Source organism: Diceros bicornis, chromosome 27 (genome assembly GCF_020826845.1).
Source record: "Diceros bicornis minor isolate mBicDic1 chromosome 27, mDicBic1.mat.cur, whole genome shotgun sequence".
Classification (NCBI taxonomy): domain Eukaryota; kingdom Metazoa; phylum Chordata; class Mammalia; order Perissodactyla; family Rhinocerotidae; genus Diceros; species Diceros bicornis.
In genome coordinates this window covers 40,015,106-40,032,241 of record NC_080766.1, presented here as the reverse complement: position 1 = coordinate 40,032,241, position 17,136 = coordinate 40,015,106, and the positions used below count along the sequence as shown (strand labels likewise).

At 42.2% G+C, this 17,136-nt stretch overlaps 1 protein-coding gene across 5 annotated transcripts in view; it reads left to right on the top strand.

Annotated features, from left to right (window-relative positions):
• The window catches only part of DSCAM (DS cell adhesion molecule), a 625,552-nt gene that overhangs the window by 508,028 nt on the left and 100,388 nt on the right, over window positions 1-17,136 (top strand). For 2 of the 5 annotated variants that reach the window (XM_058523126.1, XM_058523125.1), the window contains 2 exons: window positions 13,009-13,249; window positions 14,818-14,964. In XM_058523126.1, the coding sequence (XP_058379109.1) occupies window positions 13,009-13,249; window positions 14,818-14,964 (388 nt within the window). Of the gene's footprint in view, window positions 1-150; window positions 439-13,008; window positions 13,250-14,817; window positions 14,965-17,136 lie in introns of those variants that run through there. The other 3 variants (XM_058523128.1, XM_058523127.1, XM_058523130.1) reach the window with 2 other exon arrangements.

Sequence of the window (17,136 nt, the reverse complement as noted above, 5' to 3'; positions counted from 1 at the left end):
GTACTAGATTAGACTTTAGGAAAATTAGATATTACTGCCATCTTTACACATAATAAAAACAACCTCGAGCAAGTTACTTTATTTGTCATTGGTGAAACTCAAATCCTTTTCACTAGTTCCAATCTGAGTGTCCTTTTCATTATATCATAGACAAATAAGAGCACATTTTCATGGCATCGTCTCATCCCTACTCATCTCACAGCACTGACTTGATAACCATGGAGGAGGGAGGATGTGAGAGCACTTCAGAATCCGTAGGTTGGTCCCTTGAACAACAACCTTGATTTTGATCTCTACGCTGGATGCTGGCCCCTCTGATGGCTCTGGACAGCACACTAACAGATACCTCCCAGCAAATGTAAATACCATAAAATTTGCCTACAAAAATAAATAAATAAATAAAAGTTTTATTTTAGATAATCTAATAATAGATGGATAGGTAGTCAATTTAAGAAAAGTATTCAAAAGACTGTCTCGTGTATAGTTTTACCGGTTCTTGTAAAATACTGACTCTACTTTTCACAGAGAACAAATAAGAAGATCAAATTCATGTGAATATTGCATTGAGTTTTATACATGGATTGAATGGCATCCATTGAGTGAGTGAATGAATGAGTATACATTGTTGAATGTGCCTAATTTTCTTAGATGGCCATCAGTAAGCCATCTTGCGCATGATATTAACCATCTTATCAGAGAAATCAGATAACGTAGACAAGTTAGTAAACAAGGCACAGTTATTGGAATGAAAAACCAAAGAAAAAAAGGGAAAAACCTACATCCAATCAAGAATTACATAGACACCAAATGATGTCTGCTACGTCATGGACATTGTCTCCTAAGGGAAGGGAAGAAATAGAATGTTACTTTTATCATTTAAAACTAGTCTGGGCAAAGTTCTTCAGGGTCTGTTGCAGGAAGAACTCCAAGCAGGACACTCTGCATCTAATTTCCACCTTCTATTTTTATGGCAACACGGGGCATAACGGAAAAACACAATATATGCTTTTAGATTCATGTCACTAATACAAAACATTTAACTTAATACACTAAGATGTAACCCACTAACTCTATTTCAAGGTAAACTTCTGTAATGTTTTTAAAGGCCAAACTCCTCTTTGTATTAAAAACTTTGAAAACTAATTTTGCATTTTTTCGATTCCTGTGATGGATTCCTCCAGTTAAGACATTCTTTTGAAAGTTTTAAGTTGCAACTGAAAATAACAGTTCTCTGTGCTTTGAGTAATCACAGAAATATAGGAAATAAAACAATGTTACCTTAAGTATATGATCATTCTTGTTTTTGCTGCCAGTCACAGTCTAAAGTTGGAAATAAGCCTGGTTTTTATATAAACAGCAGGATAATTCAGGAGGAGACATATTCTTAGTGACTTGCAGAAGTGAGAATTCTCAGAAAAGGAAAGTCTGATGCAGGAAAATGGGTGGTGTCACTCCCGGGGCTCTCCCTGCATGTATTTGGGCTTGTGTCAGATGCATCCTCCTTTTCAGAACCAGAGTGCTCCCTGGGGGACCCCTGGTCCAAATGCTTCTAGCATGTTCCTGAGAGGGCAGAGTAGCCTATTAGACACATTTTCAATCTTCTTCTCCTCCATTACCCATTCATGATGCTGATGTCTGAAATTCCTTTAGTTGAGGCTAACGCCCTTCATTACCAATTACAGTTGTGAGACAAAGGTAAGTACCTCTATAGGAGCGATGCCATCCTATGCTTAAATCATCACTAAGGTGCAGATGGCAGATATTAAATCCATGACCAGAAGCCCACTGTTGATGCAGACGTTACTTGTCTTCTGGTGGAACATAAATTAGAACTTTGCCATCCCAGCAAGGAGGGTAACTGATTCCATCAAACACTTGGCCCAAATGCTGGTGATGGGGGTTCAGGGAAGACACTCCCAAGATGTGCCACTCTGCTATGTGGATTATTTCGAGCTGAAGACAACAAAGGCTCAGAAGACTCTGAAAGAATCTTTGACCTCCTCCCCCTCAACTGCCTAAAAGAATTTAAGATAGAAGACCTGTCCCCAGGACAGCCCATCACCATAGATAACTCTGAGTATGGATAGACTGGGAGGCTCCTTGCTAAGCCCATTCTTATCAAAGCTCTGAAAACCAAGTAAAAGTAGAAGTTATCCTTTGTAAGAGACATTTACATTTATAAGGAAATCGCCATTTGTAAATGTATCTCCCTCTCTGTACCAGGAAGAAGGGGGGATGGCCTTATCTCTAGAAATTCTTATCAGTGTGGAAGGCAAGGACTTAAATCTACATATTGACCTTACTCTTGTTTACTGTGCTTTCTGGTAATCTCCCATAGCTGACTCCCCCCTCACCCCCAACATCCTCCTTTGTCTTTAGCTGAAGATGGTATTTAAAATGAGAATCTCTGCCATTTTGGTGAGTTACCCAGTTATTCCTGGGTCTCTCCCGTGTATACATGTTATAAAGCTTTGTTTGATTTTCTCCTGTTATTCTGTCTCCTGTTTATTTTGTAGTCCAGCCAGAAAGGACCCAGAGTGGGTAGAGTATAGTCTTCCTCCCCTACACTGGCTTTTTTCCACCTTGCCTCTCCTCCCACCATTCCTCACCTCCCACCTTCCACCCTGCCCCCAACCTGAGCCTGCTCAGTGAATTCTACCCTGTATGTGGCTTCAGTCCACAAAACTGTGTCCTACAGGGGTCGGCAGACTATTTCTATCAAGAGCCAGAGAGTAAATACATTCAGCTTTGTGGGCCATAATGGCTCTGTCTTAACTGTTCAACTCTGCCCAAAAGTGGCACAAAAGTGGACACAGCCAATACATAAATAGTGAACGTAGCTGAGCTCATGTAAAACTTTCCCCGGGCACACTGAAATTTAAAACTCATGTAATTTTCACGTGTCACGAAATATTCTTCCTCTTTTGAATTTTGCAACCATTTGAAAAAGTAAAAAATATATACCTTCTTAGCTAAGGATGATATATAAGAACTAGTGGCCAAACAGACTTGGTCCCAGGACCATAGTTTGTCAACCGTGCTTTACTGCACCAGGAGGGTGCCTGGGGACGCAGCCACATACCATTGAATTACGCCACAAACAGCTTCCTGTTAGTAATCGCTTCTTTGGGCAGAGATTTAAAGCATTGAAGAACTCTTTCTACATGTGAAATTAGAGTCTCCCTTTCGTTCGGCAGGTTCTTCTGAGCCTCAGATCTCCTTTGTTTCTTCTGGACAGACCCTACTTAGCAGAGGTTACAAAACTGTGACAGCAGCAACCCTGCATGTGGTTGTGGCAGGTCATTCGTATACAAAGCCTTCCTGTCATTGGAAATCCTGCCTCTTGCTCTTATTTAGCATATCTGGGTCAACTGTGTCCTCCCTAGATCTCTTTTGAGGGTCAACCTCACCCTACTTGGCCTCTCTGCCATCTCTAGGGGCTCCCATTACCTGCAGGGGAGCTACTCCAGGTTGGATGCCCCCATCTGCATGGGAGGAGCTGAGCCTTTTGGGATCACTCAGCTACCACTAAATAGTTGGGGACCCAGCCTTATGCTCACAGACTGGTACACACTGCCTCTTGGTATCCAAACCCAAACAACTTGCCCTCTAAATCCCCATTACCTGCGGACTTAGATGTTCAGGCTGGACCAGTCTCCCAAAACCTCACAGTCTCTAGGTGGATTCTTTCCTGGCTGGGCCTTGGCTACACTCCCTGTTGGCTCACGGAAACTTCCAGAGCCCCCCTCCTCACTCTCTCCCTGCTCTTTATCTGATTGGAACTCAGGGCATCTCCACCCTCCCTGCCACTTCTCTCTGACTCCACTCCTAGGCTCTGGGGCACTGAGCCATCACCCTTCTGGCCAACTCTGCTTCTCAGAAGTCTTCTCTAGTTTTGTTGAGCTATAGCAGGCACCTACCCCTCTTCACCAGCTATCTGAGTTAGCAATGGAAACTTAAGAAGGAGTCATGACATGTAGAAGCCTTGACATTAGGTGAGGGATATTCCTGGAGACCAGCTCTTGGAGATGATATATACAAAACCAAGCCTAGTCTGTGAATGTGCCGTGAATACCTTTGGTAGGTCATTGAGAGAAACCACTGGGTACGCCTTTATGGATAATGAGAAATGGAATATGTGGCTACCAGATAGAGTGCTATGCAAAGGACAGCAAAATTCAGAAAAAGGAAGGTCCCAACAAGAGTAGGTATTCACCAAGTTTTTATTGGTTAGATGAATGAATGAATGAGTGAGTGAATGAAATGGGAGCCATTTCTATGGTTTAGAAATTGAATAAATGGAGTCCTGTTTTGCAGTAGTTAATCTCAATTTCATCCCATAACATTCTAAGTACCTGTTTCTAAGATTCTACATTTGTGTTCCAAGCTGACACACACCGTTGGCTGCCATCTCCTCCTCAGCTGCCAAGTCCTGCTAGAATACAGTGACTATTGGCTACAAGTCAAAGTTCTTGGCCTCTCAAGGTAGTGTAGTTCAAACATTCTGTCATTCACCATTAGTTCTCAAACCTGAGTTGAATAACTCCTTTGTTTTATGCATGTCTCGTTGTCAGATCATAAGTCTATTTTTTATTTCATAACATGTGGCCCCTCATTCTTTCCCAGCCTCTTGATGGACAATAATTTTGGAAGAGGGACCTGCGTGGCCATACAGATTCCTTCTATCAGACCTATGATATAGATAGTATGTTTGGTGTAATGCAACTCTAAGGAGAGAGACAGAAATGAAAATATGCTTTGAGGCAATGATGTAAGATCTCCTCTCTCTGAAATCGCTCCCTCAAAGTCCATTTCCATTCATCTAGAGAGACTACCATGACATCCATGGTGGCTATGGTGCCAGAGAGATGCTCTGTCCAGCAAGGCAGTTGGTTCCCCTCCAGACAAGCCCCCATGTGAAGCAGAGTCCCCTTGCTGCTGTGTGACTCGAGGGACCACGAAGGTCTTACAGTCTTATTTGCATTCATTCCCTTTTGTTCTGCAAAGAAACCAGGAAAATGGGTTATTGCAACCTGAAAAATTGAGGAATACACAGCCATTGCTTTTCAACTAACTAGTCCATCCCAAGTGAGGCCAATTATAAACCTTTTAATGACTCCCCAATGACAACCACAGTGGTTCTCAGACTTGAGCATATACCAGAATCCCCTGGAGGGCTTGTGAAAATGCAGATCGCCAGCCCCCTCACCAAGGCGTGTTTCTGATTCACAAGGTCTGGGTGTTTCCCTAACCTCCTTTACACTCCCACCATCCTTCACCCCCACAATCACCGCAGATACCTTCCCAAAGGGTCACTCAGAGCTGTTCTCCATTCCTGGTCATCTCTGTCCTCTCACTCGGTGCATCTGTGCATGCTGACTGCTTTCCTGTAATGTTGCCTCCTCTGTAGCAAATACTGGTCTTCCTTTAGGCTCAGATGAAGTGCCCCCTTCTCTAGGAGTCTTTCTGCCCCCTTTTCTCTTCCACAGGACCCTGTGCAAACCTTTAATACTGCAAGCTTCACGCTCTGCTTTCATCACAGAGTCACTGTAGGTCTCTCCTGCACACAATGCCTTGTATAGAATAGGCACCCAGTTCATGGTTGTTAAATTGAATGCATCCACCCACTGAACAAGTTATTGAGTAGCTGCTGTTTATGTTCGGGAGCAGGGAAGGGGGCTGGAGGAAGTACACAGAGATGGAGAAGACAGTTCCCCACCCCTATAATAAAAGGGAAATGAGCATAGGTTACATTTTAAGTAAATTTGGAGGAATCTAAAAGGAATATTTTCAATTCATTTTTCAACTGAATTACTCAACGTGCCCAAGTATTGCGGTGTTCTTGAAACGCAGAATTCCGCAGTGGAGGCTTTTAGCTCTCCTGGTCAGCAGGTGGATCCCAGCTTTGAGCAAAGTCCATTCTTTGCCTGCAGTGGAAAGGGGGAGGGGAGTGTGCTGGAAACAGGACCTGGCCAGTGGTTTGCTGAAGAAGAGATGCCCGTTCTAATCACTCCCATCCTCCATGGTGCCATGAGCATTTGCACATCGCCCCTGTTTTTCCTTCTCTTCAAAGAGCGAAGAATCTACCACAGGCAGCTTGCAAGCTGATTTGGACGGACACATGAAATGCAGGCACTTGCAAACCGCACAAATAAATTGACACGGTGCTGCTGTTGTCATGGAGATCAAAAGAGACAGTTTCTTAAGGGAAGTGGGGGTTGGGAGGGATTTGGAGGCTGGAGAAAGGGCAGCTGGAAGGATGAAAGAAGGTTGTTTAGGGAGACTACAGAAGAAAAAAGAAAATGCCAGGGCTGGAAAGGGGAGAGAGAGTGTCACAGATGGCAGATAAATGAGACAAATGAAAAGAAATCAGGATCATTACCGGATGCAAAGGTAAATGAAAGGAAGAGTAAAATTCAACACAGAAAAACAATTAATTTCTACATGAGAAATATAACAGTGAGTAGGCAAAGCCTTCTCTTAGAATTTTAGTACATTCAAAGGGATTTGAGAAAAGGGAAAAACAGAATCACATATCAAAGTGGTCTATAAATACCAACATCTTGCATGGAGATAAACTCAGATTTTTGAATTCTTGACTATAGAGTGAAGGGAGCCCTCCTCCACTGTAGTGTTTTTTCCATTCCTTTACTTTCCAAAGTCTTCCTTTAATATCCATTAAGAGGACTGGTTGTCAGGTAAGACTTATTCTAAATCTGTGGATCTCTCTTGAATGATCCTTATTGTAAAAACATGTAACCCACCGGCTGGCTGAACAAGAGAACAAACTCTCTGGAATCCTTGTTATAAGCAGGAAAAAAAATGGATGACATTGTCCAAAGAAATTGGCTCTTCAGAAGCGATTTTCTTCCCTGATGGGGCCTGGGAAATAAAGCTAGCCCCTCCAAATCCTGCCTGGATCTCTCATCTTGATGCATGGGCCATCATGCTGAGTGACAGCATGGAAGCCAGCTCTCACCTTGAATCCGTGCTGTCACGCAGTGCTTCTGAGTGCTTCTTCTGTACAGGCTAACCCAGGCCTCTCTGATCAACAGCTACATTGTGGATCTGGAGTCCAGGCATCGCTTCTGTCTTTATACACTTCTCATTAGCCCTTTATCCAATCAGATTGTAAACCTGCAACTGAGGTCATTTTTACCCATCACTTTTGTTGCCCCTCATGTATGCTCAAAACCATTCTCTTCATCTACAATGACATGTTCTGAGAATGTCCATTGTGCTGAAGCCTTGATTTGGAAAAGAGAGTGGATGAGATTAGAATCATGTTTGTGGGAATCCTTGTGCTCTTGGAGCTTGCAATCAAGTTCTTGGAAACCAGACATTTGTACGGAACAGTGGCCACAAGAGGAGATGGAAGCGATCAGTTCTTGCTGAGCTGATGGTGGATGGGCGAGTGCCACTGGAGACCAGGGGAAGGAGAGGACTACTTGGATGGAGGCAATCGAAGGAAATTTCCCAGTGGGTTGGAACTTGAGCTGGCTGTGGAGAAGGAGTCAGGTTCTGACAGCATAAAGGAGTAAGGAGAGCATGCTCTGATGAGGGCTTTCATGAGATGGGAAAATGTAAGGGAGTTGATATTTTCATGCTTATTCCAGCAGTCAGAGAGGATCCTAAATCATCGAGGAACATCCAGGGGACATTAGTCTGGAAAGACTACTGTAGGGCTCAGATCTCACAACAGACACTGCTGAGATGTGGGGAGATAGAGGTCATGGCCAAAGTGGTTTCTTAGGAAATTTGTCTTCTCCAGTATCATACAACCCAGATTCAAAATATGTTTTAAGATTTCTATCTGATTTCTTCTTTTTCCTTTCTTCCTACCCCACCATTAACTCCATTCACTTAGTTTCATGAAAGTGAATGATTATTTTTGACCCATTTCACCAATCATTCATTGATGCTATTGAACAGCTAGAGAACAGTATTCTAAAACTGTCTTCCCATTAGGATGTCTTCTCTACATATACCACCAACCAAGTAGACACATGCTCCAAGCAGAAATGTGGAAAGCATCATCCAAAACAGTTTTTAAAGTAAAGGCTGTTGTGTACTAATTTGTTTTTGGATGATATGAAGCCCATTGCCAGACAAATGGATTAAAGTGCCCTGGCTGATCCACACCCCCTGCCCTCATTGGCATGTTGTCCAGACAACTCAGTGAGAGCCTCCAGGGTCACTTTCAAAAAACTCTGAAACTTGCACCACAGCCCCTAATATTTCCTACATTTAATGTACAAAATTCCTGCATTTATGGATTTTTTTAAGCGATCTGTGTTTTTCAATATGTCCTTGAGGATTTCTTTAATGTAAATACATCTCTGAATTTAAATCTGACTGTTTAGCCTACAAATTAATAGCAGAACTTAAACTTTGCCTGATATAGTTAGAATGTTTGCTTGCTTTTGTGCATGAAAACATAATACTTTCTTCTCCTGTGATTTGTTGAATTTTTCTTTGCTTAAAACTGCTTTGTTTAGTATAACTTTACAAACATAATTAACAAGCTTTGTGCAAAGGAGAAGTTATTTGAGGCTCTGTGAATGGTGGAGACTAAAGATAACTCTTAGAAAAACCTACATTAGAATTCCAACTCTACACTTACCTTGAGGAGGATGTTTTAATCTCTTTGACCTTCAGGTTCTTCATCTGTAAAGAATGATAGTGAGACTTCCTGGGGTTGTTGTGAGGATAAGTGGGATTTTATGTATATTTATATATATGTATCTCACCTCTTACACTAATTGGAAAAAGCAAGTGTTCAATAAGTGGAGATGGTGGTAGTGATAATGTAACTGTGGTGGCAGTGATGTTGGTTCTGGGGCAGTGAGGGAGATGGTTGTGGTGGTGGTGACAGTGACAGTGATGGTAATGTCAGTGATGATGCTGGTGGGAGTGTTGGAGGTCATGGTGGTGATTTGTTGGTGGAGATGGTGGTGAAGGTGGTAAAAGTGGTGGAGGTGGTGGCAGTGTTAGGTAATGGTAGTGGCAGTGGTGTTGGTACCAAGGGTAGGAATGTTGATGGGATGGTGGTAGAAATGCTATTGGTGGTGGTGGTAATAATGCAGGAGGTGGTGGTGACGTTGGCGGTAATGAAGGTTGTAGTGGTGATGGTGGTGGTGGAGGTGGTGGCAGCGATAGACGGTAGTGGTTGTGGTGTAGGCATGGAGGTAGTGTAGTGGTAAGAGGTAGTGGTGTTGATATTTTTGGTGGTGGTGATGACGGTGAAGATGTGATGGTAGAAATGGTGAGTATTGGTTGGTGGTGGTCCTTGTGGTAGTGGGCCAGGGGGGATGTTGTTATAACTGAATTAGAAAGATAAATAACTTAGAGATGATTTCAGCACACTGCCTTTTATTACAACAACTTTATTAAGATGAAATTAACACACCATCACATTCGCTGTTTTACCTGTACAATTCAATGGTTTTTAGTATGTTTATAGAGATGTGAAGCAATCATGAGAATTTAATTTTAGAACATTTTCATCACCCCACAACAAAACTTCATACCCATTAGCAGTCACTCCCCATTCTCCTCACCCCACCACCTTTTTAGATTCTTTTAACACCCTCTGGAGGCCTGCAAGCTATGGAATTATAAGTGCATGGTCCATTTGTAAGAAAAAATCTATTGCTTCTTTCTCAGGTTCAGCAATTCATTCTGCTTGATAACTGTAGATTATATTAGAATCCTGAAAGGAAAAGATGGGAAAACACTACCACCTTCAACTAACTCACAACTCCACTCGACGTAGATCTCTTCAAATCTAGAATATTAAGAAAATTGGAGGAAAACTCTCTCTTGTTTGTTCCTTGTGATAAGTACAGGCCCTTAAGTTGCCATATTGTATTGCACATCTAAAAGAATAATAACAAAAAATCCTATCTCATTAACAGGCAAGTGAAACACAACCTTTTTGAAACAAGACAGTCATCCACTTCTGGGACTTTCATCCAATAAATAAACTTAAAAATAAAGAAAGTATATTACAGAGGTTCCTAACACATCATTTGTGGTAGAAAATAAATTAGAACACAATAATATCCCCAACAATGGAAAAAGGGTTAAATAAAATAAAACATCAATATGTGGAATACAATTACTAAAGACTGTCAAGCAAACATGGGAAATATGATCATAATAGCATGTTAAATGAAAAAAAATCAGACAGCAAATTATACAGAGTATGAAGACAATCAGGTGAAAAACAAAAACAGACTTCAACATCCCTTAGATAAATAGACATGTATCCAGTGTGAATAGTGATTGCATAGACATGGTGGCTGTATACTTTTATGATACAAAAAATAATAATTTTTCTACAAAATATTTTGCAGAAAAACCTAATAAGCAAAAATAACTTTAATTTCATTCTAGAACTAGCAGGACTAAAATTTAGTTCTAAGAAAAATGTAAAGAATATTCCATTTATTTTTAACAAAATATTGAAACTGAATAGAACAAAAACATCTGTGTTGTCTAGTTAGAATGTTTTTTCACCCATGGAGAGGGAAAAAAGGAATATTCCTCCACCCTACGTGTGCACTCAGATCACAGGCATGATTAATGCCCCCAGACCCAGGGAACTAGTGTCAGCAAGCAGGTCCCTCCACTCGTAGAAGATTTTGCTAAATTGGATGCTGTGTGTAAACATTTTCTTGTGGGCATTTGCCTCCACTGTCTACACTGCCTTCTTGAGCTGTCTCTACTGCCCCCATCTTGTGATCCTGACTTGGTATCTTAGAGAGGCTTAAACCCACACAGGGAACAAGCTTAAAAATTTAGAATATGTTTTAAATTAAAAATATATATATCATTTATATTTGGGTCACTGTATTTAACATTTAAAAAACTCTGTGAAATAGGAGAAATAGCCTGTTTTAAATTTGACTTATACATGACTTTTGCAGGGAAATTAATTTTGTTAATTAATTAAATGATACACATGCAATTCAATGGTTGCAGTCAAACAAATTCCATGTGATTGAATTCTCAAAATCTAAAATCTTTGGATCCGATTTCAAAGCAAAGTGAAAAGTCATAGTTGATCAATACAAAAACAGGTGTGCATGGACGTTTGCTTATAATAAGTAAAGGTATGAGCTCTTATGTCAGATCAACTGTGCCAACTTGACTACAGAAGTCACGGTTTCCATGACTGTTTCATGTTGTCTATCAGGACCATGTAAATGCATGAAATCAGACTGGTTGTTGAGAAAAGCAACTGGAAGCCAAGAAAACCATAAAGGAGGAAACTTGCTCTAAAAAAAAAAAAATGTAATTTTTCTGCTTCTGTATAGCTCAGACTAACACCTAAAGACCCAGAGGCGTCTAATCCCACTGGGAGGTTGGCGAATTAGGCAATCCATAAATATTTGCTGGATTCATTAATGCTGCTGTCTGCTCCCACCTTCTGCCTTCTCCCCGAGTGGACTCCCCTCGTTCACATTTTGCGGTGATCAAGGACTAGCCCCACAGGCGGGTCCACCCTGTCTGTTCTCTCTCTGCTATTTCTCACTGCTGTGCGTTAACCAACCTCTGCTCCATTCTAGTCGGCTCAGTCTCTGCCCCGCCCCTTTCTGCAGGCTCCGCCCACCACACCCTCACTGCTCCTTCCCACAGCCCTGGCCAACCTTCCAAGCCCACCTAGGGTGGGCCTTTTCTGACTGCTTCAGGCCACTCTCATTTTGCCCCTTTCTGGAAGCCTCCTGGCCTTCACCGTCCGGTACCGTACATTTTCACACTTCAGATTCCTCTGTAGTTTCCCAAGAGTTTATTTCCTCTCTCAACTGCATTGTCAGCGTTTTCAGGGCAAAGAAGGCTTTTCAGAACCCTGAGGGATGTAAATCCATGGTTTGTACTGAAATACACGTGTGCAGACAAACAGACACACACTCACACATGCACACACACAAATATACTCACACATGTACACACACAGACACCTCAAATACACACACATGCACACGCACACAGACACAGACACACACACACACACACACATACACACACATATCTGTTGACTGCCTGAAAGCCTACAAAACCTTTATTACTTTACTGTGTCACTTTGGTATTGTTCTTATAACATTCTTGAAAGGAGTCTGGTTTCTTAAAAAAGTCCAACATGTCAGCGAAAATTGTTCTGACTTTGACTTGGCTTGTTGAGAAAAGCAACTGGAAGCCAAGAAAACCGTAAGGTTTTCTGCAAGCACAAGACTGAGCCGGCTAGAATGGAGCAGAGGTTGGTTAACGCACAGCAGTGACTCTTTATGATTAGCAGAGCAGAGCAGAGCTAACTCTAGGCTCACCCTTCCCAGTTTAAATCACCATAAAATGACTCCAAAACAACTTGTGCCATAATGAAAAAGGTTTGGCTGTCTGTCAGCGGTGGACTCCCCTTCATATCCAGCTGTCAACCTGGAAACACCTTTATTCTCATGTGTTCCATTAGAATGTAAGCTCTGCGGGGGCAGGGACATTTTAAAATTAAATTCTGTTCCCCAGTGCCTAGAACAATCTGGCATAGAGTGGCAAGCTCAATAGATTTTGCTGGAATACATGAAGATCAGTCTTGCTGTGTGATGGTTGGTGTACGCAGAGCCACAGCAAATACAATCCATCCTCCGGAACTTCCCCACCAATTGGAGAGGTTGGGAGCATGGCAGGGGGGCTGAGAGCACAGATTCCCCTTCTGTCCCTTATGTTGGTGTGACCTCATGTGTCAAATGAGGGTCGTTTGTAGCACCATCTGGAGTGCTACCTCCTAGGGTTGTGGTGGGGGCTGGGTACATTAATGCAGGTAAAAAGCGAGCACTGGCCAAGAGTGAGCTCCACATATGAGTTTCTACTGTGAACATTATCTCTACTACTACGCCGTTATTACTATTACTCTGATTATGCGATTTTATTTTTGTTTCCCTAAAAAGTGGGTGGGTGAGGGTTTTATACCTCAAATATTCTTTAGTGTATTTTTTCTTTCCTGTTTAGGCTCCCAAGAAACATTTGCAAAATGGGATTATCCGTGGCTACCAAATAGGTTACCGCGAGTACAGCACTGGGGGCAACTTCCAATTCAACATTATCAGTATTGACACCACTGGGGACAGTGAGATTTACACGCTGGACAACCTAAATAAGTTCACCCAGTATGGCCTGGTGGTGCAGGCCTGCAACCGGGCCGGGACGGGACCTTCTTCTCAGGAAATCATCACCACTACCCTCGAGGATGGTAGGTTCTTCTGGCCGTGGCTCGTGCCTTTCCTTCCTCAAGAGTTTGTTCTGGTCGCCTCTCTGGTTCCCCACAGCCAACCCCCTGCTGGCTTTGCCGTAACAAAGGCCAAAGGCACTGGGCCTGGGGGCCTGGGGTGTCCCGTGGCGAAGCTTGCCGTAATTAACTCACAGACTGCATTGATTTGGTCCCGCCCTTGACGGATCTTGATTACAAATTACAAAGCGAAAATCCATTCCCTTGGCAGCATCTTTCTCATTCACTGCAAGCACAAGAATTGGGCATTTCCTGAGTGAAATTAAGGCTCTTCCAAGACTGCAGAAGTCTGACCAGAATGCAGAAATCGATTTTCTAAGAATTTCTCCCAAATCAATGATAAGGAGGATTTTTTTCTTTTTTTTTCTTTTTTTTTTTTTTGGATTGCTTTCTATTTTCAAAAAATTCTGACACCAGAGAACAGGAATGAGCAGACATCTGGGAGCAGATCTCACAGTGACCGAGTGCCCCCTAGTGACCATAAGGAATTGATTTGCCCTTCTGTTATGACATAGCGAAGAAGACCTAAAAGCTCCCATTTCAGATAGTGCTTGAAAAGAGAGAGAGAACCCTGGTGTCCAGAGGCACAGTCTGTTAGGTACGAGATAATATACGGGGTTAATTGTAGTATTAAGTTTTAGATTTTAAGATAGCAAGCTTGCTCTGCAGTACCTTTGTGCAATTAACCACTTGATCGTAGGTTTGAGGAGGCACGTGATGGCTTCTATCTATAATTTCTGACCATTTTTACAGGAAGAGATGTCTTAGATAACTAGAAACCTGAAGACTGGGATTTTCATTCCATCTTCATAGTCTTTGCGATAGTGGTTAATTCTGCCCCTTTGGGTTTCACTTTGATGCTCATTTTTCAAGGTCTGTGGTTCAGTCAATATGTTGTCCCCTCTTGCAGCCACAACATTTAAGATTTGCATAAACTCGATGTGAAAAATACTTCAGATGTTCTTCTAGCCTGCGTCGTAGTCCATTTTCTCTCTTTCCTCTGACAGAATGTTATAGTATTGGAAGGGAGGCTGATGGGGAGGGGCAGTGAATAAGCTATGACTACATGTCTGCTTTTTAGCGCCTTTCAACAGCTAGGCTTCCAATTTATATGCCAATTATTACTAAATATGAAGGGAAAGTACTATATAAAGTAAATGTAACTTAAAGCAGTAACTTACAAGAATGATGGGAAGATAAACCAAACACGCACCGGTCTTTTACTCATGCAATAAGATCAGAAGTGTCCTCAACTCTTTCAGCCCAGAACAACTTCCTTAAAAGTGAAGCAGTGACGCTGGAAAGAGAGACTATGGAAGTCTGTTGGGACACATACATAAACCCATGATATTTTATGGAGTTATCGTAATATTTGTATAGGGAAATGGTACTCATTTTTTTCCTTAATTTGGGGGATTGAGTACATTTTTTTCTTTTGCTTGCACATTGAAATATTAAACTAATGTTGCTTATTATTGCTTTGCTAATAAAACCACCCACAGTTATTACAGATTCTAATTGTTTAATTTCAGTGCCCAGTTACCCCCCTGAAAATGTCCAAGCCATAGCAACATCACCAGAAAGCATATCAATATCCTGGTCCACACTTTCCAAGGAAGCCTTGAATGGAATTCTCCAGGGGTTCAGAGTCATTTACTGGGCCAACCTCATGGACGGAGGTAAGAGGATTAAACTAGGATGGAATTTGCGGACCTCCCCTCCTAACATGGGATTCAGGATATGGCAGGCACTTCTTTATCAATAGACAGTTTCCTCTTTTCTGCACATGGTTCTGTTCTTATCTCTCATCCGACGTTGTAACAGGTACATACAGCTGTTTAAAACATCACATGCCTTCAAAAAGCAATTTGAAATATAGGAGGGGGGTGGCACTTGGGAAATCTAGGCATCAATGTGTTTTCATAATTATGAGTATCTATGTCAAGCCTCTGCAGGCAGCTCCAAAACCTTCATCTGTATCTAGAAAGTTCTACGTGATGTGTATCCTAAAATGTTGACCTCTTCCTATTCCCCGGTAGAACTCAGCAGGGAAACTTCTTAAGATCCTGTAGCTGAATTAAAAGGGAGAATGCCAGAACACCTTGTGAGGAATATTTTTGCTCCCGAAGAGAAGCCATTTAATCCAAAACTCTCCATTTTTGTCTCCTCCTTCTCCTCTCTTCTTTTCTCCTCCTCCTTCCCCTCCTCCTTCGTCTCTTCCTTCATTCTTCTTCTTGTTTTTTTGTGTTTGTTTTTCTCTTTCAAGTTGTAGGACAAAAATTCCCCTTTTGTTTGGCCTAGACTTTGAATGAGAGAGTACCTGTTCAGGTGGCAGTAAGACCGGGGCCAGAAGTTTCTTGGGGAGAACACATCTCGATGTCTTTGCTTCCAAGACGGTGGATGATGCTGAGCCAGGTTGCACCCCACGCCATGAGTATGACAGGTGCACACCTGCACGGCTGCCCCTAACAGAAAAGGCCTCTCAAGGTCTGCTCACAAGATGTGGGTGCCCCACGCCTGCATCCTCCCCTGCTCTCCATTCCCCAGTCTCCTCCTGCTCTCCCTGCCGCTGGGCAGTGCCTCCACTCTTGTTTGGGGCTTCTCTCAGCCCCTCTGACTGGGTGTGGTCTCCTGGTGCACACTCACCTCTGAGACTGGGCAAATGCAGCCGGAGCCCCAGAGCAGATCCCACCCCTGCTCAGCACCACCTGGGTCTGCCCTGCTGTACAGGTTGCTGCCCCATCCAGGTAAACAAAACACAGAGGGCCTCAGAGACTGCAGGGGACTCCACTATTGGTGCCAGAATAAAGAAGACGCATTGCAAAATAAGCTTAATTTGGAGTAAATACCAGTGTTTGAGCCTTAGCTACTCGTGTCTGTAACCAGACTTGCTTCTCAGGGTTGAAGACCAGACTGAATTCCTCTCGATGTCCAGTGTAGCACCTCCCACAGCAGCCGGCACTGGGAGGCATTCTGTCAAGATTCACCTGTTCCGTCTCACAGCAGACCTGTGAGCTGAGCATCAGCTCCATGCTAGGCTCATGCTGGACACTGAGGATGCAGCATCTGCCCTGTTGGATGTTCTCGACTAGTGAGCAAGGGAAAATCTGATGAGCATAGAACCATAAGCACAATAATACACAGCCAGCCCTATAGAGGGACAAATTTAAGTAGATGATTCTTTCACAATTTTACCCTCTCCCCCCTCAAAAAAAACTTTTAAAAATCCCACGGATGTAGAGTGTAGATCAATGAAAAGTCACAAAATTATCTATTTCATTGACACAATACCATAGGATATTATTGCATATACTTGTTCTGGTTTCTAATCCTCATCTTGAATAAGATGAAATTAAACACCCTACCATACTCGCCTAAAGGCAGTGTTGCACTAAATCGTTCTTTATTTTGTTCTTGTTGGAAATATTTCCAGAATCTAGTGGTGGCTATTCATCCATATTTTCATATATTACCCATACTTGCTAATATTGCCTATTAGCACCTTAGTTCTATGATGGATGATGTGGTTAATGTGGTTCAGTCAATGTCACACTTTTAAAGGTTTAAAAACATGAATATTCAAAAATGTAAAATTCTTTAAATAAACATACTTGAAAATGCTATCGTTCCTAAGGATACTTTTACTCACTGCATTAAGATCAAAATGATGTGCTTGATATCTTATGCAGAAGTTCTATGCGTAATTCCCAAAAGATAAGAAAGAAACCCTCAGAAACATGAACCTGCTTATGAACAGTGACTCCTTACCTACTATGAGAGATGACGTTTATGAGTCAGCAGGTAATTTCATGGAATTACTGGATGCTTTTCTACAAACTCCTCAGGCTTTG